A 24,066-nucleotide genomic window follows, 5' to 3' on the forward strand; every position below is an offset into this window, starting at 1 on the left:
ATAATTCTTATTCATATATCATAATGCAGTATAACATACATCATATAAGCTTCAGAGAAACAGAGCACACTAATCCTCTTTTATAACGCAGATCGATATAAACAGAAACAGAAACACAACCAAACTCTTCTTTTTATACAGTGAATATAGAACAGTAGCTTCCAGTTTATTTCGTGTGTAATTACAATAAAAAAGAAACCAAAACACTGATATAACTTTGATTATTTTCAAGAAAACAGACCTCATGATACATTATAAGTGTTCATACTCTCTCATAAACACACAGAGGCAGGTACACTAACACACACACACACAGCCACGGTGAATCTAATGAATAAAGGAGTGAACTGACTCTGTAATAAATAACATTAATAATACAGTGGTTTCAAGTATAATAGATCAAGTATAAATGAATGAATTTAAGAAAAAAATCTTACTCTTTAAAAAAACCCACCTGAATCAACTCAAGTTCACTGATTCAACCAGGTGCTTTTACATCAAATAATTCCTCATGTTATTTAATAATCATGTCATGAATGTCATCTCTCTCTCTCTCTCTCTCTCTCTCTCTCTCACATGTTGAGCCTTGTCAGGACGGTTACATGACGCAGCACTTCTCCTCGGCCTTGCTCTTCATCTCGTTAAACGTGGCCGAGGCTTTCTCTTTGATCTGCTCCATGTCCATGTTCTGCAGGTTCTGCATTTGGCCCAGGATGGAGTCCTTCTCCTCCTCCTCCGTCGCGTCCTCGTCCACCATCTTCAGCAGCTCCTCGGGGACGTCTACATCGTCTCCGGCCATCTGGATCATGTTCTCGTCCTGCTCACTCTGACAACATGGAGGAGGTAAAGGGTCATTTAAGGTAAGATAAGACAAGGTCAGATAAGAAAGTTCCAGAATGTGACACAGCTATACGACGGAGTTATGGCAGAGATACGGCTCAGCTATTCATCGAGGTACAAAACGACGACCATGGTAGCGCTGATGTCGATATTAGCATGACAAGTTGAAGCTTTAGAAGCTGATCTGTTTGAGCAGAAAGTACAGATGAGGAGGTGAGAAAGCTGAACAGACTGAAACACTAAGGCCAAGTTTACATTAGACCGTATCTGTCTCGTTTTCTTCGTGGATGCACTGTCCATTTACATTAAACCGCCTGGAAACGCCGGGAAATGGGAATCCGCCAGGGTCCACGTATTCAATCCAGATCGTGTCTGATCCGGTGCTGTGTAAACATTGAGATACGCAGATACGCTGTGCTGAGCTCTAGCTGGCGTCGTCATTGGACAACGTCACTGTGACATCCACCTTCCTGATTCGCTGGCGTTGGTCATGTGACGCGACTGCTGAAAAACGGCGCGGACTTCCGCCTTGTATCACCTTTCATTAAAGAGTATAAAAGTATGAAAATACTGCAAATACTGATGCAAATACTGCCCATTGTGTAGTTATGATGGTCTTTAGGCTTGCCATCCTTCCACTTGCAAGTGGTAAGTGACGCGCATGCCCGACATGCACTGAGATCACACACACAGCGGCTCAGTCCCAAATCACAGCTGGTGCACTTCACTCGCGCGCTGTGTGAGCTGCGCAGGGCCGGAGTGCGCACCCTCCAGAGGGCACTCGCTGTTCAGGGCGGAGTGATTTGGAGCGCAGGATGCCTGCGGAGCCGAGCGTATCCGTGTATTGGTGTTGCTGTGTGCACGCAAATCGTGTATTGGTGTTGCTGTGTGCACGCTAATCGTTTTAAAAACGTTAATCTGATGATCCGCTGATACGGTCTAATGTAAACATGGGCTAAAGCGCCGCTGCAGCACTCTCTTGAGGTCGGGATCAAGCAAGAGCTTATGTTGTAATTGTCATTTCCAACCTCTGAGTAGGAAAAAAAAAAAAAAGAAGCTTCTTCTTCAACTTGGAATTTCTAAGTGGGACCTTGGGATGGTCTCCTGAACCCTGAGTTCAACAAATGACGTCAAATCAACATGAGAAATATACATCACTCATCACTGTTAGCTGGCTCGCTTTTGCTAACAAAAACACAACCATGGAGGCGTCCATGTTCGTCTCGCTAACTTACAGAACTCGAAATTTATTCTTGTTTTGTGGAACTGATGCCATAGTTTTGATCATTTGTTCATGTGCTGTTTCATAAAGTGTGTGAGAATCGTGTGTGTGTGGACTCGTATGTTGTATCTTTAAATCAGATCCCTGTATTTCCTGTAACAAGGCATTAGCTTTAAAGCAGCTAACCGCCAGTGAGGTGACGTTTACAGTAAATCTGTAATTAAAAATGAAGTTCGTACAGAGATGCCCTTTTTATTCAGATCGTGTGTAGTGTAATTCCTCCCCACATTGACCTCGGGAAAGGATTAGCGCTTTAAATACACGCTAAATCCGTATACAGGAAACAGCAAACAGGCCACGACGCACACCGTGGTCTTCTTTAACATGGATGATGTGATACGATCAGTGAAGGACGAGTAAAATATTTCAATTCAGTGCAATGTTTCGATTTTATAGAGTTCTCGATTTTGTTGAAACTGGACTGTGGAATGATTTTTCATAAAAACACAAAACAGCAAATGAAGAAACCACAAAAAACAACTTGGACAAAGAACAAAACAGGAAGAAAAGCGTCACAATTTTATGGTTGAATTTTTGCTTCTTACTATACACACACAGCTTTACTGTTACAGATAAAATAAAATTAAAAAACATTTTAATTGTTAGATAGAAACTATGGGGTGTCCCCCCCCCCAAAAAAAAGATATTCATCAGCTTTACAAGATGTTAATCAGTGTTTTGAATGGTTATGTAAATAACAATGACAGTGAATGAGTGGGCGTGGTAAGGTAGAGCTACAGGAACCAGGAAGTAGAGAGAAGATCATTGAAATCAAACCCAACAGCGTTCATGATGGTTCCTACCTTCGGCAGTCTGTATTTGTCACGAAGACAAACTCTGAGAGTTGCCCTCTCTGCCTTCCTGTGCAGGAAATCAGCATCTCTCTCCATCCTGAAGGTCACAAGAAGGTCACGACAGATCTGGAATCAGCATTAAGGCTGATTTACAGTGTGTGATAACTTTTACTAAAATGTCGTCTATGTTTATTGCGAGGGAATGAGATCAATACAGCGATAAAATCTATTTCCGTGTTGTGTGTGCTGTGTGACAGATTTTTGATAGATTCTTTTGAAATAGTTGGATGATGATCGAGACATCTCATCTCATCTCATCTCATCTCATTATCTGTAGCCGCTTTATCCTGTTCTACAGGGTCGCAGGCAAGCTGGAGCCTATCCCAGCTGACTACGGGCGAAAGGCGGGGTTCAGCCTGGACAAGTCGCCAGGTCATCACAGGGCTGACACATAGACACAGACAACCATTCACACTCACATTCACACCTACGCTCAATTTAGAGTCACCAGTTAACCTAACCTGCATGTCTTTGGACTGTGGGGGAAACCGGAGCACCCGGAGGAAACCCACGTGGACACGGGGAGAACATGCAAACTCCGCACAGAAAGGCCCTCGCCAGCCACGGGGCTTGAACCTAGCCTGGCTAACGCGACTTCAAAGCTCTCCGAGCATTGGTCTGGCCAAGATATTAAGCCCAACCGTTTCCCAGAGCCCGTGGTTGACCCGCCTCCCTGAAATGCCTCAGTTTGCTACTGGTTGAAGCCAGAAAAGGCTGTGACAAAGCTTAAACCAATCACATCACTCTTTCCTCTGATGTATGCAACGCGACGGGGCTAACTGGTAGATTAAACTCTTACCGAAGCCGGTCGGGAGCAAGGCGAAAAGGTCCTTCCTTTCAATAAATCCCTCCAGGGCTGCTTTTTGCTCCGTATTCAATGAGAACTTCCCGTTGAATGCTTTCAATACAGCATCTATGCGTAATACATGCGGAAGCGTGAATGAAGCGCTTCCGGCATAGATTCTGTAAACAATCTATGGCTTCCGGTCGCAGTTCTACTACGTCAGTGCCTTGAACACGCCTCTACCCAGGGCTGTTGGAGATGCTCAAAGTTGATTGGTTCCCGATATTTCGGGAGCTTGGAAGAGCTGTAGATAGCTTGCCTGGCCAGACAAGCTCGCAACAGGCCCTCGTGTTGCGTCACGCTTAGGATGGGCGGGCCCAGGCTAGCTCGAACCCGGACCTTCTTGCTGTGAGGCAACAGCGCTAACCACTACACCATCGTGCCACCATGATCGAGACATTTTAGACACAAATCATAGCAGCGATAAGAAAAAAAACAGAACTTTGTTTGTTGGCCATCTTTAGTCTCAAAGTGATAAAGGAGCGAAAATAGAGAACTGGTGTGGGAACGGCCGTTTACAGCTGCTATAATGTAACTGAGAACGGGAAGTTGTTTCATGGATGTTCCACAACATTAACTGTAACTATAAATGGATAAGTGTAATGTCATTTTTAAATAAATAAGCATTGTAGTTGTTAGTAAATCGCCGTTATACTTTATAAGAGACATTATAGCAGAATATTCAACTTTGGGCTGGAAACAGTGACTGCTTCATCACACCAGTGTGTCGTTATTTATTTTCCTGTAAGAGCATGGCACACGGTGTTTTATCGCTTACTAAACATCTGAACGGATGAAACCCGATGTCTGACTGATGGCCTCGGCTCAGGGGAGGATTAGAGAGGACAGGATTATGTCACAGTGTTTACAGGGTTTATTATATAATCGAACCGACAGCAAAAACATTCAGATCTGCGCTCAGAAAATAAAGTTTCACATCAAATGTTTTGTTTCATTTTATTCCATAGTGTAGCAAAACATGGGAGACGAGATTAACGAGGATTCGTTTGGCTGTAAATGATTTTGTGTGTGTTTCTCAGAGGCAGAGATGGAGGATAAAAGCTGAAAATGATCACAGTACCATTGGAGTTACAATCACAGATTATTGATGATGTATTGATATCTGTGGAACTAGTGCTGGATATTGACTTACTTCTCCTCCACCAGTTGTTTCTGATACTCCTCATATTCCTCCCGGGTCATCCCAGCTGCCGCCGCAGGGTCCTTTGGAGTTTCTGCATCGGATTTCTCCTCTCCTCCTCCGAGCCCCATCCCTTTCAGCGGGTTCCCCACCATGCTCTTAATGAGAAACGCCATTTTATTCTTTTGGTAGAAGATACTTCAAGCAGAGTTAGGAGCTTTGTTTAACACACCAGCTTCTGTCAAGGACAGTGGTGAGGAACGAGAGAGAGAGAGAGAGAGAGAGAGAGCAAGAGAGAGACTGTAATCTGGATTAAACTACTCGACTTTGGCAGATGGTTATGGGTTTTTTTCTCTTCCACAGTAATAAAGTACACAGATGTATCTGAACCCAACTATTAACCCTAAAATAAAAAACTCTAAATTTTGAGGTTTGGACTTTGTTTTTTGGAGCTTTTCTCTCAGGTTCATCACTTTGGATCTCACAAATAAAACTGCCTTCTAATCAGAGAACATCAAGAGGGCACATGATGGACAGTAGATCAGCTCCAGAACTCAAAGATCTTTCACCTGGATCCTAAAACATCTTTCTTCATCTTCCTTTTTTTCTTCCTTTCCTCTTTTATTTTTCCATTTTTCTTCTTCCTGTCCTCTTTGTCCTCTTATTTTTCTTCTATTCTTCTTCCTTTTTTCCATTTTCTTCCTTTCCTCTTTTTCTCCTATTCTTCATCCATTTTTCTTTTCATCTTCCTTTCTTCTTCTTTCGGCTGTTCCCGTTAGGTTTCTCCACAGCGGATAATGCCCCTCCATCTCCTCTGTATCTTCTTCCGTCCTACCAACCGTCCTCATGTCCTCCTTCACCACATCCATAAATCTTATCTTTGCTCTTCCTCTTTTCCTTCTACTTGCAACTCCATTGTTCTTTTCCCCAAGGAAGGAATGCAGTTTGAAACATTCTTTTCACCCGGATCCTCTCACACATACACCTCCAAGTTGCTGCCAATGCAATGATCACTTTATTTTCAGGACTGTAAATACACTTATTACAGTCTGTGCGAGATCTGCCTACACTGCAATTCCCCCACCTACTTTATCTTGTATTTTATTCATATTTTGATTGCTGCTGTTTTCCCTGAGAGCTACCAAATTAAGTTTTGTTGTATAACTACAATGACACTAAAGTCTTATCTAAAACATGGCAGAGAAATCAGGAGAACGCACATGTAACAGGAAACTGCACAATTTATATTCACACAAATCCTTGTAACACCACAGAGGGAGTCGTGCTACAGCGGGTTAGAACTCATCACCTCAACGCAAGCAGTTATATACTGAATCTCAGATATAAATATTGGCCATGGCACTGATCTGATTCTCAGTAAAAGTAAATAAATAATAGTGGATCAGATATCAGAAATCTAATTTTGTAATTGAAATGATTTGCATACAAAGTTTTTTTTTCTTGTTTTAGGATTGACTTTATTACATTTCCCCATTATATTTTATTATTTATATTTACAGCGCAAGTGTGAGTTTAACTGTGAATTGCTTCAGTTGGAAAAACATTTTAAAGCCAAGTATTTTCTAAAAGAACAGGTACCGATATGGACGGATACTCAAACTTCCAGTATTCCTATAAAATATAAAACCAGAAACACTTTGCTTGCACTTTTCTCTGAAACATCCTGGGAATGTCATGAGCTACAGGACTTTATCAAGTTAAATCCAACAAGTGGCAGGTTCCCCCCTGTAAAACTCTATATACGCACACACACACACTCATAGCTAGTATGATCTATAAGATCTAGTAATGTGCAGCTGCACTACTATCAGAGCTGCTGTTACAGAAAATTAATCAACACCTCCTGACCAATCAGAGTCCAGAATTCATCAGCGCTGTGATGTAATAGTATTGTTAGTGGGTTTAAATGGACAAGGACTGAAATTTGGGGAGGGGAAAAAAAAAGCTCATCAGTAAATTGCAAAAAATATTTTTGGTAAAAGATAAAGTGTAAGAAATGTATACGCTGTGCCGAGGTCACAGAGGACAGTGATAAATAAAAATAATGAGACCAGTCATGTGGGTTTGTGTTCAGTTTATGTAAATTACTCAGAAGAAAAAAGAAAAAAAAAATCTAGGCAGTTTGGCTACAAGGCTTCAGGAATAGACAGCATTTTCCCCTCTAAACAACTTCTCATATAAAAGAGCGTGTTTCTACAGTAGAACGATGTCTCAGAGGGACAGTGGTTGGTTTCCTGAAGTGATACAGACTGAAGTAGAAATTCATCACATTAACCAAATATATTAATACATGAAATTTAAGGGACGGACTTTAAACCAAAACAGGAACAAAAATCACTCTGTACAATTCAGATCAAATTAAAAAAAATACTTCAGGCTTTCAAGTAGAATAACTTAACGTCGTTTTCCAACAAAACTGGACGACTGTTCTGCATTCGGCAAAAAGTTCATCAAAAGAATTTCTTTGCCGCTGCTTCCTTTTGGTTTCTGTGCGAGAGAGAGAGAGAGAGAGAGAATGAATTCAGGCATTAAATTCAGACAAAGTGTATATTTACAAAAAACAATCAAACTGATCAGTTTGAACATTAAATATTTCATCTTTGTATTGTATTCAGCTGTTTGAGTGAAAAGGATTTGCACAAATAAGATTTTTAAATAAATAGATAAAAAAATAAATAGATAAATGCAACCCCACCTCAGAGTTGGAGCCAAGAAGGGGGTAATATTCCAAGTAAAAAAAAAAACCCCACCCTCCAAATTTCACAGATTACAGTTATACATTTACGAGAAAAACTCTGATCGTCTCAGATTATCAATTTATAAATTCACGGGGGGGGACCCTCAGAAAAACAGTTGGTTTTTTTTGTCCAGGGAAATGATGTGGTACTGTGACAAAAAAAAATAAACAAATAAAATAACCAACCCAATATCCCCCCTGAGTATTTTCTCATAAATTTGCATTTTTTTTTTAAATCTCAGAATTCCAAGTTTTATTCCCCCCTCGCAAGTTTATAATGACAAACCCTAGGCTTTTTTTCACCTTTATTGGATAGGACAGTGTAGAGACAGGAAATAAGCGGGAGAGAGAGACGGGGAGGGATCGGGAAATGACCTCGGGTCGGAATTGAACCCGGGTCCCCGGATTTATGGTATGGCGCCTTAGCCACCTGAGCTATGACGCCCCCCAAGCTCAGAAATTCTGATATTTTTCCTCGTTGAGCATTACTCCCTCTCTCAGGTCTATATATTTTTTTCTTAATCCAATCTAAAATGACTGAATCTGAACCAAAAACTTAAATAAATAAATCACAATGACGTCCCCTGGCGACTTGTCCAGGGTGAACCCCGCCTTTCGCCCGTAGTCAGCTGGGATAGGCTCCAGCTCGCCTGCGACCCTGTAGAACAGGATAAAGCAGCTACAGATAATGAGATGAGATGAGACAATGACGTCCATGAGGATGGAGAGTAAACAGTATGGATAACTACAACAGGCTGAAACGTCTTTAATACATTGATATGTTAAGGAAATAAATACATTTGGAGTTTAAGCTGTCTATCTTCAAAGAAAACATGGAACCTGAAATCAGTAAACGTGTACACTCCAGACTTGGGTCTGCGCTGTGGGGACAGATTTTACCACATTGCATCCATTTCTTTGTAAACGTCGTTTTGCTGATGAAACTCACTTGTACATGACGTATCCGAAAAACAGCAGCGTCTGAACAACGATGAAGATCACAAAGTGCACCGTGGAGAGACAGGGCGGGGGAGGGGGCGGCTCGGGACATTTCTGCTTCTCTGCTGGAGCCTGTAGAGGAAATGCAACTAAAATAAGTGACATCACATGGCATCTCTCTCTCTCTCTCTCACACACACTTTCTCTAGTGTAGGAGAGATTTATGATTCAGTAATGCAATAAACACACAAATGTTTGGCAAGTTACTGAAATCATCAGGGATGAAATTTCCATTAATGAGGTTCATGTTCAATAGAATTTGGAGTTTCAATCTCTAGTTTACATTTATAGTGCATCAAAATGCTTATTTTTTTAAAATTAATATTCAAACGTTTTGCATTTTCCCCTTTCCAATTAATATTACCATGTGTAAAAATAGAAAGTAAGCAATAACAAGGTTTTTTTTTTAATTATGATTAAAACTATAATAATGCTGCAGTTTTCCCTTAATGATCAGCTTGTGCGCATGTAAAATATGTACCCAAATATTATACATTATTTCTGTTTATATATTTTATTATACATTTTTGAACCCAAATCTCAGCACCACAGCTCTTTAAAACATTTTTCTCAAATCTAATACGAGCTTATGTTTATTATTCTACACTGATGTTTGTTATTGATCATTTTCACTGTGTGTATAAAACACTGTGCCCTGTGAGCTCACCCCGTTCCTCTGGATGATGTGCTCGATGCTCCTCTTGACGACGTGCAGATGCTCTTTGATGTCGTTAAAGTGTTGGACCGTCTCGTACATTCCCAAAGCGCCGGCGTTTCCCTGCTGCGCTGCACTTAGCTGCTGCAGCGACGCTGAAAAACTGTTTCTATTAAAAACACATGACAGAATATTAAAAATTTGTTTTTACTTTGTGCAGAAAGGACACACTCGCTTTCTCAGTGACGTCAGTGTCACAAAATACGGACAAACACCAAAACAACTCAAAATAAATATGTAGGCTCCTAAACCACTTTTTAATCATTTAACCTTTACATTTTTCATGATTTTAGTCCAAGCACTTCATTTCCTTGGGAGGGGGATTATGCTTTATACAGTTGATAAATCAAGACAAAAGGTATTACAGCACCTCTAGTGGCCAAATACTGCCACTGCAACAAAACACCCTTAAAACGCTGTGGAATGAAAATCTTCAAACGTAAATCAAATGCAAATATTACAGCATGTTTTCTCTGATCTGAGCCCCTAATCCTTCATTCCCTAAATCCACCTTTAAATTAATCCCCCCAAACCCATGTTCTCCTTCTTAAACATATTGCACACAATTACAGCAAAGAGAATTCGATATAGAGAGATGACGTGCTCTCATTTAGCATCGATTAGTTTCACTGAAAACATCATTCAAAACAGGAGAGAGAGAGAGCGGTGTATTTCAGATCAAGGCCTTCAGCGAGGTGCGAAGCGTAAAAAGTTTTCCTTAAGGAAAAAGTCGTCACTGATGAACTTCAGGAAATCACTGATTCTTATATTATCATCTGGCTGAATTCTGGATTCTGATTGGTCAGAACCCGTTGAATAATTTTTAAACAGGTTTATATCAATGCTTTCTACTTTTCTGTAGCAACAGCTTGTCCACAGGAACTTGCCCAGCAGACGCACATCATAAAAGACTTTATGTAGCATTTCTGGAAGGAGTCTCCAGTGTCAGCGCTCTGGAACAGTCAATGTAAAGCTGTAACTTTACGTTTACTATAAATCATCAGGACAGAAGTTTATGCTCCTTTGCAGTTTCTGTGCAAACCAAAACTAGCTGAGAACAGGAAATTACCATTTCATAGATTTATTTATTTTTTGGTGGGTGGGTGACGGCGGCTAATGTTAGACTCGATCCCCAAACTTCATCTAATCTACATTTGTTCTAATGACCCACATATGAAGCAAAATCCTTTTTGTTTCCATGGAGCGATTTTATTAGACGTAGACTCGAGTCAATAGATTCATTTGCTACTAGAAGCTTATCTTTATCTTTACAGATTATTTTGCTAATCTATACAACCCAAACAATGTGAAGTGGATTAACCCAAAAGAGCAAACCTCCACATTAGGTGCTTTCGGACCAGAGGAACTTCTTCAGAGTTCAATGCACTAATTCTTTGATTTATATTCTAGTCTTAGTATTAGCCGTGTTCTCAGATTAGATTAACAAAATCATGCTAACTATACTAGCTGCATACACTTGCCTTCCTTCCAGGCTTTATTTTTATTTGCAATTTTTCCATTATAACGTCAAGTTTTCCCTCTGTTTTGTGCGTCAAACCATAAACAGGAACTAAAGTTGCAAGTGGGGAAGTGAAGAAATGTTGGATCTCACTGAAATCCATTGAACCGTTTGGATTCGTCGTTTTGCGGCATCGTGGCTAACTTGCCTAGAAATGAGAATCTCAAATGTTAATGTCGCTGGAGCCATGGCTCCGTGTCATAGAGCCTAACGTGAACAAATCCTGCTCTTGCCGTATGAACTCATAACATACCGGCTATGGAAGAGAACAGTTCCTCCTCCTCATCATCATACGAGTGAAAGACAGTAGGTCAGAGTGTGAGGAGGAGACGAGCGCCGATACTGCAGCCGCCCAGCAGGGGGTCACTGGGGTTTATTATAGAGGGCAGGTGGGGGAGAGAGCAGTGTGTGTAGGAGGATTTCACTTGAAGTGATTAACGCCGGATCAGCTGTTGGGTTTAACGCAGCTTTACAGCGGCGGCGATGTCCTGGATTTCACTTCAAGATTGTTTTTATTTTCCTTCAGATGTTCATGTGATTATTTCATGTTTATTATAAACACTATTGCGTGTTGAGCAGCTTCACCTCTGACTGTTACACAGCGCCAACACTGGAGACTCCTTCCATAATCGTTCAACGTCTCCGTATTACACCCTCCACGTGTGATGTTCCGATTGTTTCTATGAAACTGTGTTCATGTCTTACACCAACTACGGCACTATTTATACTCCATGTGTGTCATGTTTAACCGTCCTGTTGTGTGTTGAATTGTGATGCTGGAGACAGGATGTGTCGTTAAACTCACCTGAACTCGTTAACAACGCGCAGGACTTCCTGCTGATTCGTGATTATCGTGTCCAACTCCTGACTCGGACCCTGAACAAACAGTAACACACGTGTGTGTGTGTGACACTACCACCACCACCACCATCTCCTCCATGTTATTCTCCTACCTGTCCCGACTGGGTGTGTCCCGAGCGTTTGGAGATCTCCTCAGTGATGACTGAGACATAGCGGCGCTGCTCGTCCAGGATCATGGCCAGCTGCCGGTTCAGTTGTTTAATTTCCAGGTGGATTCGGTTCTGACCCTCGAACACCTGACGGATCTCGCGGTCGCTCACGCTCTCGTACAGATCCTCCACTGAGGAAGAGAAGTCGTCAAATCATCACACAGAGGCAACGTTTAACACACAGTTAACAAACTGACAGCATTGCAAACATGATCTGATGAAGACTAACTAGTTAACCAGCATTAGTTAGCACTTCACTGCAGGAGTTAAGTCCATTAAAATCTACCCATAGGTGTTCTAACAAAAAGTGGAATGAAATCCGAAGCAGTGTTTTGTCGTCTCTTTGACTTTATTATGCTGTTGATCTTTAGTTTTGAATAAAAGCCTGGTTTGTTTGTGTTCTATTGGGACTTTAGATTAATTTACAGCTTTAATCTATGAATAAACCCAAAACCTAACATTCATTTATGACATACTGATGTTTTATATATATAAAAAAAAAACCTCATCCATTTCAAAAACTAACAATATGAATACAGATGAACCACAAGCTGAGATTTATTTTAAAATCTTTTTACTTCATAAAACGCAACACCAAGTTATGACCTTGTATGATCCGAAAATTAATTTTAAAAATCAAGAGAAGCTAGATTTGTGTCAACTAACTGTGTCTCCATCGATGTTTCACAAATTTCAAATGGATTTCTGAAAAATTAGCCAAAGAAAAGCAAACTAGGTAGATACTGTGACTAAAGTCACAGTAATTTGCGCTAGCTGTTCCAAACCGGGACATCTGGTCACCGTACCCTATAGATCCAGAACGGTAAGAGATAGAGAATGACGCTTAGTGAGGCAATTGCACCCTGCTACCCTAAACAAAATTTAAAAATAAAAAGATTTTTAAAGGGAGGGGGAGGGGATTGACAGAGTTAAAGTGACTTAAAAAATAAATAAATAAAATTAATAAAAAAAATTCCGGTTTTTCACGGATCATTCCAGTTCGGGGATCCAGATCAGCACCAAAAGTCATAGCAACATAATTCAGCCCAGAGGTATTCATGTGAAATTTCATGATGATTGGTTGAAAATTGAGGGAGAAATAGCATCATAACATAATAATAAGAAGTAGAAAGATCCTGAGTGAGAGTAACAATTTACGCCAGCACTGCTAGCACAAATTAATAAATCTGCGTTTTCTATCAACTACAGTTGTGTGCAAATCCTGAATAAAAACAAAACAGCAGCATAATAACAGAAAGATTAAACATTAATGATTTATCCTGGTCACAGTTTGATGACACTTTTGTTAACTAAGCTGGGAACAAAAAAGGTCTCATCTTCATCCAAACTGTGCACGAGTTCCTCTGAGGAAATGTTTTAGAGTTTAGATTATTGAGCTACAGCGCTGAAACACGCGACTCACATCTCTCACGTTATCATTTAACAGAGAGAGAGAGAGAGAGAGAGAGAGAAAGAAGTTTCCATCATTCTTTTTCACATCTTGTGGCTCATGTTTGTAAAAATCCCATGCGGCGTATTTTAGAGTGATTTCGAGGTCTGACGTTTTGTCAAGTCATACGGCATAACATTCAGAACATTTCCAGTTTCACTTTTCAAATTAAGGAAGACAGAAAAGACAGAACGGTGGACAGCTCCAACTGTCTTTACAGCATCGACAGAAATAAAATAAACATTTTGTTTTCTTCCTGTCAGCGTCATGGAAAAATAATTATAACGTTACGTTTATGAAATATCCTTATCATTTAGCAAAGTTAAAAATGAAGTTTTTGTAACGTCACTTTGCCCTCGTCATGGTGGACGTTTGTGTGTCTTGTCCTTACTGTAAAATTTAAACACTTTTGTAAAAACGGACGTTTATTCAGAAATACGGCAGATACAGAGGAGGGTTTAGGGTTAACTCGGATTTGTTGTTACTGTTAAATTAATTAAAGGGCAGCAGCTTTTAAAGACGTATTAAAAAAGAGAAAACAAAGCAAACGTACTGTGTGTGTGTTGACCTGATCTTTAAGAGTTGGTGCCACTATTGAAACTTATGTTCCTAATGTTTCTCTAATGTGTCCATCACGTCCTCAATGAGAAGCTTCTGTTGCAAAAGCAGGACATGTTGGAGTTGGGGTGTGTGTGTGTTGGTGTGTGTCCCTCACTGGGCTGCCCATGGACGTCAGGGTGCTCCTTCTGAAACTCTTCTTTCTTTTTGTCCAGCTCTTGTTGGAAATTCTGAAATTCCTCCTGGTACTTGTCCTGCTCCTCTTTGGGAATCTCTTGTTCAGGTGGAGGCTTCGCAAAAAAAGAAGAAACAAAACACACATTCAGAGTTCATGGGAGGCCTAGTGCACCACACACACATACACTCACACTCCTACTCCAATTACGGCCCACAAAAGAATGGAGTAATTGGTGAACACTTATGAAATAAGGACCGAGGGTTTTTTCTAACGTTGTTTAAGTGTGTGGACGAACACGGAGGAGTGTGTGGTGAAGAGAGAAAAAATTGAAAGCGTACCAGGTTTTGTCCGGGTTCAGTTAATCTGAACAGCAGGAATGACAAGACATCATGGTCATCTGGAACAAACACACACACACAAATGTCTAAACAAAATAATCAACGAATCAAATACAGCTGCAGCAGTGAAAAAACACACACAAGTAATATATATATAAAAAAAAAAAAGCTATGGAGTGAAAAAGATAGTAATAAAATAACTAAATATTTATACACAAAGTGCAAAAGGTCATTCATAAAACAGTAAATAAAAAAGGTGAATAGGAAGCAAAAATAAATGAACCGTAAAAAAAATTATGGTATTTTAATATGAAGCACAAAGAAAAACTTAACTTTAAAATAAAAAAAAAGAAGTACATAAGGGTAAAAATAAACCTACAAAGAAGATAACTACAGTCTGCAGTATGCTTTTAAAAATAAATTATAAAAATAGCGTGTGTGTATCTCTACAGAAACATTTAAATAAAAGTAGAGTGCAATTTCTGCTTTTCGTTCTCAGACCTGCGAGTCCTCCCGTAGCAGCAGAAATGCCAAAATATCCCATGGATGGAATGATCATATTTTCTACTTTGGTACAGAATTCGTAATCGTCCTTCTCCGGCGTGAATCCGTTATTGATCAAAACCTGGAAAAAAAAAAAAAAAAAACATTCCATGAGAACAGATAAATGTTTTCTGGTCAAAATACATGCTCAAATATTGTGTTTTCTCACTACAACCATTTATCAGCACTTATTTTAATATATATATATATATATATATAAAAAAGCCCTGAATAGACCACGCCCACAGGAAACATTTCAGCGTTCCTCGTGTAAGTACAGGATTAAATTTGACACCTGTAACCTGAGGTCATTTTAAACTGAAAATTTAACTCGTTACCGTTAACGTCTTCTTGTAGTAGACGATTTTGGCTCGGACAGGATACGGTTTATTCCTGAAATCTCGGAGGCAGGAGCCCAGGGCTTGGGTCGAACCATCGCTGTGTGAGAGAGAGAGAAATAAATAAGATTAATAAACAAACCCAGAAATTAAGAGCCAGAGATCTGTGCGAGTTTGTCTTTCTTTAGTCAAACGGTTTCTGGCGTTTACTTACTTCTGATGATCATAAACGAGTTTGCCGTTGTTTCCCACGACGAGGATGGTGGGATTATTTTTCTAAAATGGCAAAACAAAAAGGAAGGAATAAAATACCGTGTGTGTGGTACTGTTAAAGGAAAATAAATCAACAGGGATATGATTATGTTTAATATCACCACGGAACGTCGTATGAATGAATCAAAGTATCACTGATTCGTGTTAATGAATAGAGAGATGTTAAATTCATTAATAATATAATATTAATTTCTTCCATTTTACAAAAAACTAAAAATGGAGTCCAAACTGACCTTCCCATCGTTGTCAAAGGAGTCAAAGAAAATTCCCACGCCGTTCCACTGATCCGCAGCACCGTACACCGGACCCTCCAGACCCTGATCCTGTGTGTACCATATGGCCTATGCAACACACACAGACAGCTTTAGAACACACAACTCGAATCAAATCTGAATATTCCTGCCCTCAATGTATCTTTTTTTTTTATTTTTTATAAATGTACCAATCCATCAGCTCCAGTTCGCCCTCGTCCAGATATACGGAACGCCACCTCAGCCTCCCAGTGCTCGAAGTTCACCGGCGTTTTGGTCCAAACGGAGCCCCTCTGACTGCGCAGAGACGGCGTGATCCGGATCTGATCAGCACTTGGAATCGCATCTGGGGATAAGGAAGAAGTCAGGCCGAAATAAGTACAGAACACAGGTTCAGGAAAACCACCAGGATTCTGAGCTGCAAGGCCGTGCCATATCGTATCATCTGTGATATACCTCCCCATGTGACATGTTCATGTATGCACCACAACACAAGCACCTCACCCTCTCACACGCAGAACAAGAACAAACATGGCAGAAAGCGGAGTTCTTCCAAAACCGATATTATTCTATCCACACTCACTGGATATGAGCAATCATGCTCTGATTGGCTACTCTACTACTAGGATATCAGCTCATATACCGGGAGTAGAGAAAAACAAAATGGCGGAGCGTGTTGCTGAACCAATCGAGGATGAAATAAAAACCTGACTCAAAAACAAAACCCCCAAAAATACAAAGCAACAAAATATGGAATAAAAGTATTTGATGGTAAGAACGCATCATTTTTAAATTTTTCAAGAATTATCATCGCGGCGGCACGGCAGTGTAGTGGTTAGCGCTGTTGCCTCACAGCAAGAAGGTCCGGGTTCGAGCCCCGTGGCCGTGAGGGCCTTTGTGTGGAGTTTGCATGTTCTCCCCGTGTCTGCGTGGGTTTCCTCCGGGTGCTCCGGTTTCCCCCACAGTCCAAAGACATGCAGGTTACCGTAGGTTAACTGGTGACTCTAAATTGACCGTAGGTGTGAGTGTGAATGGTTGTCTGTGTCTATGGCTACGTTTACATTAGACCGTATCTGTCTCGTTTTCTTCGCGGATGCACTGTCCGTTTACATTAAACCGCCTGGAAACGCCGGGAAACGGGAATCCGCCAGCGTCCACGTATTCAACCCAGATCGTGTCAGCTCCGGTGCTGTGTAAACATTCAGAATACACGGATACGCAGTGCTGAGCTCTAGCTGGCGTCTCATTGGACAACGTCACTGTGACATCCACCTTCCTGATTCGCTGGCGTTGGTCATGTGACGCGACTGCTGAAAAACGGCGGGGACTTCCGTCTTGTATCACCTTTCATTAAAGAGTATAAAAGTATGAAAATACTGCAAATACTGATGCAAATACTGCCCATTGTGTAGTTATGATTGTCTTTAGGCTTGCCATCCTTCCACTTGCAAGTGGTAAGTGATATGCGCTGGGATCACACACACAGCGGCTCAGTCCCGAATCACTGCTTGTTCACTTCACTCGCGCGCTCTGTGAGCTGCGCAGGGCCGGAGTGCGCACCCTCCAGAGGGCACTCGCTGTTCAGGGCGGAGTGATTTGGAGCGCAGGATGCCTGCGGAGCCGAGCGTATCCGTGTATTGGTATTGCTGTGTGCACGCAAATCATGTATTGGCGTTGCTGTGTGCACACTAATCGTTTTAAAAACGTTAATCTGATGATCCGCTGATACGGTCTAATGTAAACATGGGCTATGTGTCAGCCCTGTGATGACCTGGCGACTTGTCCAGGGTGAACCCCGCCTTTCGCCCGTAGTCAGCTGGGATAGGCTCCAGCTCGCCTGCGACCCTGTAGAACAGGATAAAGCGGCTACAGATAATGAGATGATCATCGCATTTTTCAAATATTGCGCATGTCATTTTGCCGGTTTGTTTACATCCTAAGTGGAAATGATTTTGTTGGATGTTTTGTATAAAATTCTTATTTATCGAATTTGCAAAAAAAAACAACCAAACAAACAAAAAAAGCTCAGTTTCTCAAAATCAAGTGAATGTGAGTAGAAAAACAGTTATTCCACTCAGTCTCGTCATACATGGATTATAGATAACTCGGTGCTGCTATGTGCCCCGTCGGCTATCAGCTCATGTACGACTCGATTTTGTGGAATGACTTCAATATTTGGTCAGGATGAAGTTTACTTCTTTGGATGTTTGTTTTTGCACGGCTCACAAACATTATTCTGAATGGTACCATTTCACATCATTTATATCATTACTGCTAAACACACCATGAAATACTGTGATATAATCTCAAGTCTGTATTGCTCGTCCATAATCAGCTGTAAATTTAGACCTTGAGAAAATTCAGTAATTAAGTTGATTTACATTCTACTAATCACGTTCTTAGACAAAAAAAAATGCATAGTTTAATGCTTTCTGCCTCATGGGCTTCAGTACATCGACATACACGTGTGCGACATGGAACATAGTTTATCATCACTAACTTTGTTGGAGAACCAGGAAAATAAAATGCAAACACAATAATACTGGTATGTAAATTTAGACCTTGAGAAAATTCAGTAATTAAGTTGATTTACATTCTACTAATCACGTTCTTAGACAAAAAAAAATGTATTTTTTTTTGTCTAAGAACGTGATTAGTAGAATGTAAATCAACTTAATTACTGAATTTTCTCAAGGTCTAAATTTACACTCTCGATGAGAAGATTCCTTCTGGCCTCCGAATAATCCTCCCTCCATGTTTTTTCCTTTTTGCTTGTCTCCATATAAAATGAGTGAGTCACAGGACAGACAGCTGTCGTGTTTATTTTCAGGGCAGGATTTTGGGGATCAGTCGTGTTCAGTCGCAATCAATAATCATGTAGAGTGCGAGTGTGTGCACGCTTCATCTGTAAATGATTAGGCAGTGCTCACACACTACAGCACCAAACAAAGTCATGTAGTGCGAGTTGAGGCGAGTCGAGTCAGTGACTGAGATTTACACTCAGCTCTAGTGAGAATATGGGACATGTTGCAACAAAGACCTTTACCCCACAGGAGCACCGGCCCTCATTTTAACTCTTTACTCATCACAGCTCATTTGATACCATTGATCATTCCATTCTTCTGGATAGACTAGAAAATGTTGTGGGAGTTAAGGGAACGGCCCTCTCCTGGCTCAGCTCTTATTTAACTGATCGTTATCAGTATGTTGATGTAAATGGTGATTTTTCTAGACATACTGAGGTAAAGTTTGGTGTTCCACAAGGTTCTGTCTTGGGTCCACTGCTTTTTTTCTTTATATATGTTCCCTCTGGGTGATATTATTCGTAAACATTGTATTAGTTTCCACTGTTATGCTGATGACACACAGTTGTATGTTTCTGCAAAACCTGATGAGAGACACCAGCTTAATAGAATTGAGGAATGTGTGAAGGACATTAGACACTGGATGCTTATTAACTTCCTTCTGCTTAACTCTGACAAGACTGAAGTACTTGTACTCGGACCACATGCAGCTAGAAGTAAGTTTTCTGATTCCACAGTGACTCTGGATGGCCTTTCTGTTTCTTCACGTGCAGCAGTAAAAGACCTCGGAGTGATTATTGACCCCAGTCTTTCATTCGAAACTCACATTGATAACATCACCCGGATAGCTTTCTTTCATCTCAGAAATATTGCTAAGAAATTTAATGTCACTACATGATGCGGAAAAACTAGTTAATGCTTTCGTTCCCTCCAGGTTGGATTATTGTAATGCCTTACTGTCTGGATGTTCCAATAAGTGCATAAACAAGCTGCAGTTAGTTCAAAATGCAGTAGCAAGAGTCCTTACTAGAACTAGAAAATATGACCCCATCACCCGTCTTATCCACACTGCATTGGCTCCCAATCAGATTTCGTATTGATTATAAAATACTACTATTGACCTTTAAAGCACTGAATGGTCTCACACCGCAGTACCTGAGTGAACTTCTGCTCCACTATGACCCGCCACGCCTACTTAGATCAAAAGGTGCAGGCTATCTGCTGGTACCTCGTATAGTGAAGGCTACATCAGTGGGCGGAGCCTTTTCTTACAAAGCCCCACAGTTATGGAACAGCCTTCCAAGTAATGTTCGGGAATCAGACACAGTCTCAGTGTTTAAGTCTCAGCTGAAAACATATCTGTTTAGTCAAGCCTTGTGTTAATGGTGTTTATGAGGTAAAGGTGTAGATCTGGAGGGTCCTCAGACAGTGTTTTGGTAAACTGGGATGTATGGATGCTGTCAGTCCCCACTCGCTTGCTCACTCGAGTTTGTTGACGGTGTAGTGGCTGCTGCTTTATGTCCCGGGGCCCCTCATGCCTGTGTTACCTTCTGGCTCTCCCCTTTTAGTTATGCTGTCATAGTTAGTTGCCGGAGTCCCTGCTTGTACTCCGTGCAATATGTATACTGTTCCTACTTATTCAGGTGACATTGGGCATACCTAACAACCTGTCCCCCCCCCAAATCTGTCCCTCTGAGTTACATGTTGGTCCTGGGATCGAGATGCTGAGCCTCTTCTGCTCCTCGGACCTGCCTGATCCATCCTGGTGCCCTGTGTCTGGTTGGAGTCTCATCACATCGCTCCTGTGGAGGACGGCCCCATGTGGACAGTTGAAAGTCACACCTGGAGGACGCTCTGGACTCTTACAGTAATGCTTTTATGGCTGAGGACTACAGTTGACTCGCTAACTTTAGGACTGCAGTTGTCATGAACAGTTTTGCACTCAAGTTTCCATCAATGAAGAGTTTATAACATCAACAAAACTGACTTTATGTTAGGACTGTTAATGCTATAGTCATGTTGTCTGTTGTTGCCCAAATGAGGATGGGTTCCCTTTTGAGTCTGGTTCCTCTCAAGGTTTCTTCCTCATGTCGTCTGAGGGAGTTTTTCCTTGCCACCGTCGCCACAGGCTTGCTCAGTGGGGATAGATTAGAGATAAAATTAGCTCATGTTTTAAGTCATTCAAATTCTGTAAAGCTGCTTTGTGACAATGTTTATTGTTAAAAGTGCTATACAAATAAACTTGACAGCTTGGGGGTGAGGGGGGGGGGGGCACCATGAGGAAACATTTTTAACGAATGCTGCTTTGATATTGACCCTGAGCTGTGTACAAAGCTCTGATAAGCAAAGCGTGTGTTATGTATACACAGGAACAATCTGGTTGAACTCACTGTACTACATTGTTTATAAACCTTCAGGGCTGCGAAGCTGAAATGTTTAACTGAAGGCATGTTTGCTAGCACGTTCCAGTTGTAAATGCATCCAAAAGCATGTGTTGTCGAATATCAAAAATTTCAGCATGTGATCAGAAGTTTGTCCAGGTCCATGTTTAACTTTGTTGCAACTTAAAAAAAAAAAGTTGCGTCATTTATCTATCACGAATTTGCAAAACTGAGATAATCAAAAGTCATCAGGACTTTTCCAGAAAATACTAAACTCTTACATCATGGCACTGATGAATTCTGGCTTGGTTTAAAAAAAAAAAAAAAGCATTGATTAATTTTCCGTATCAGCTGTTTGTTGATATAGTGACGTTTTCTGTACGGAATCATTTATTTAACGTTTATGGAAGGAGCCTCCAGTGTCAGAGCTCTGTAACAGCCATGCAATACACCGCCAGGTGACATCGACAGACCTCAGTCAGGTCATAAAACATATAGTATCTCAATTCTCAGTATGCGTTCTCATTAATAACCCAAAAATCTGCAAAAGGTCACACAGTGTATTTATTTCAACATGCACTTTTTTTGAGAGATTTTGGTTGAATCACTCATTAGAAATCCTTCACTGGGATTATATTTGCTCAGCGTGTGAGCACACATGCGTGCTGTGATTGCTCTTTTAGTGACTGGAAATGATCAGATGTTAAATTTCGGTAGTTTGTGACGCTGAACAGGAAAAAGCAGCTCATTATTGTTATTTATTCCATTCATGACCATCTCAAGCTTGCACCTTTATTTATTTATTTATTTATTTATTTAAAACTGAAGCTGATGTTATAGTGTTGATTTTGCAAACAGAAGGCATTCAAACTAAAGCTATTCATGGGTGGGATGAGTGATGATTATTAAATATCCGATTAAAATAAAGTGTAAAAGCAGAAAAAGTAGTCAGGCTGAAGTTAACCCAAGTTTTGTTAAAGTTCCTGCGCATGCGCAGTCGAAGTTAAGTGCCCAGCATCTCCCTCAGCGACTCTCGGCTCGGTTCTGAAAGTTGTGGTTAGTTTTTTAAAGCGATATTTTGAAGAAACCTGCAGAGTTTAGTGAGAGATCCTCCTCAGGAGCAGCCATGATCAACTTAAAGCCAAGAGAAGAGCTGAACTTACTGCCAGTGTGAACCCAAAACGGGATCATTCCGTCGCTCTGAGTTAAGTGAGGACCTTTAAAGCTGTGTTTATACTCGAAGCGGCGGTGCGGCGGCTCCTCGGCTGCGGTTTCGGGCCGAACCGAGCAGTGAAAGAGCGCTGAGAGGAGCAGGAGGCATCGCTGTACAGTGGAGAGCTTCGCCATGGACACCGCCATCTTTTCGGACCTGTTTTGGCTGCTGACGAATCACCGCCGCGCGCACGGCATGACGGGAAACACACGGAGGGCCAACAGGGCGCTCTCTGATTGGTCGGAGGCGAGCGCGCGCATTGAATAACAGTCAGCGGTTACGTGTACATAGCTGATCAAAATAACAATATAATAATAATAATTATTATTATTATTATTATTATTATTTAAATAAAACCGTGTTTTGTATTGGTATTTTTAATCCAAGCGCCATCTGGGACATGAGAACCAAAACCGGGACATAAATCAATATCTGTCACTTGTGAGGAAATTGATGATCAAATTTGTTTTGATGAATTTGGGGACTTTTTGTTTGTGAATGTGTCCCATCCATCCATCCATCCATCCATCCATCTGCTTATCCTGTTCTACAGGGTCGCAGGCGAGCTGGATCCTATCCCAGCTGACTACGGGCGAAAGGCGGGGTACACCCTGGACAAGTCGCCAGGTCATCACAGGGCTGACACAGAGACACAGACAACCATTCACACTCCCATTCACACCTACGCTCAATTTAGAGTCACCAGTTAACCTAACCTGCATGTCTTTGGACTGTGGGGGAAACCGGAGCACCCGGAGGAAACCCACGCGGACACGGGGAGAACATGCAAACTCCGCACAGAAAGGCCCACGCGGCCACGGGGCTCGAACCCGGACCTTCTTGCTGTGAGGCGACAGCGCTAAACACTACACCACCGTGCCGCCCATAATAATAATAATAGTTATTATTTAAATAAAACCGTGTTTTGTATTGGTATTTTTAATCCAAGCGCCATCTGGGACATGAGAACCAAAACCGGGATATAAATCAATATCTGTCACTTGTGAGGAAATTGATGATCAATTTTGTTTTGATGAATTTGGGGACTTTTTGTTTGTGAATGTGTCCCATCCATCCATCTGCTTATCCTGTTCTACAGGGTCGCAGGATCCTATCCCAGCTGACTCTGGGTGAGAGGCGGGGTACACCCTGGACAAGTCGCCAAGTCATCACAGGGCAACACACAACCATTCACACTCACGGTCAATTTAGAGCCACCAATTATCCTAACCTGCATGTCTTTGGACTTTGACACGGGGAGAACATGCAAACTCCGCACAGAAAGGCCCTTGCCGGCCACTGGGCTCGAACCCAGGACCTTCTTGCTGTGAGGCGACAGTGCTCACCACTACACCACCGTGCTGCCCTTGTGAATGTGTCGATATAATAAAAGAAAATCACATGTTGGGTTGAAGATATGAAGTTTCTTCTCGTGTTGAAAAACTCACATTTTTCATATATGAAATCCATCACCGATCTGAGTGACATATTTAATAATAATAATAAGTTCAATTTATATAGCACCTTTCACAAACCCAAGGACGCTTTACACAGGAGTTAAACAAAAAACAAAAAAGGCCACACTAGGAAGAGTACTGTGAGGTAAAGAGTAAAGTTTTCAAGTTAGCTTTGAAGGAAGTGAGAGTGGAACAGTCACAAAGCGATTGTGGTAATGAGTTCCAAAGTTTAAGAGCAGCAACACTGAATCATGCCACCCATAGATGCCAGTTTAAAACGTAGGACAGTCAGAAGTCCGCAGACAGAAGATCTGAGGGAG

At 41.2% G+C, this 24,066-nt stretch overlaps 2 protein-coding genes across 2 annotated transcripts; both read right to left on the reverse strand.

Moving 5' to 3' along the window:
* Positions 1-245: 245 nt before the first annotated feature.
* cplx4a (complexin 4a) lies at positions 246-5,151 on the reverse strand. The gene is made up of 3 exons (XM_060934962.1): positions 4,974-5,151; positions 2,926-3,013; positions 246-826 (listed from the first exon to the last, which is right to left on the reverse strand). The coding sequence occupies exons 1-3, from the start codon at positions 5,135-5,137 to the stop codon at positions 599-601; spliced, it is 480 nt and encodes a 159-aa protein (XP_060790945.1). The 5' UTR covers positions 5,138-5,151; the 3' UTR covers positions 246-598.
* Positions 5,152-7,041: 1,890 nt separating this feature from the next.
* On the reverse strand, positions 7,042-22,477 carry lman1 (lectin, mannose-binding, 1). Its single transcript, XM_060935341.1, has 13 exons — positions 22,240-22,477; positions 16,083-16,237; positions 15,874-15,981; positions 15,582-15,643; positions 15,368-15,467; positions 14,988-15,111; positions 14,487-14,545; positions 14,128-14,260; positions 11,906-12,093; positions 11,758-11,828; positions 9,386-9,542; positions 8,669-8,790; positions 7,042-7,469 (listed from the first exon to the last, which is right to left on the reverse strand). The coding sequence occupies exons 1-13, from the start codon at positions 22,433-22,435 to the stop codon at positions 7,433-7,435; spliced, it is 1,512 nt and encodes a 503-aa protein (XP_060791324.1). The 5' UTR covers positions 22,436-22,477; the 3' UTR covers positions 7,042-7,432.
* Between the last annotated feature and the right edge of the window lie 1,589 nt (positions 22,478-24,066).

Source organism: Neoarius graeffei, chromosome 12, assembly GCF_027579695.1.
Source record: "Neoarius graeffei isolate fNeoGra1 chromosome 12, fNeoGra1.pri, whole genome shotgun sequence".
Taxonomy (NCBI): domain Eukaryota; kingdom Metazoa; phylum Chordata; class Actinopteri; order Siluriformes; family Ariidae; genus Neoarius; species Neoarius graeffei.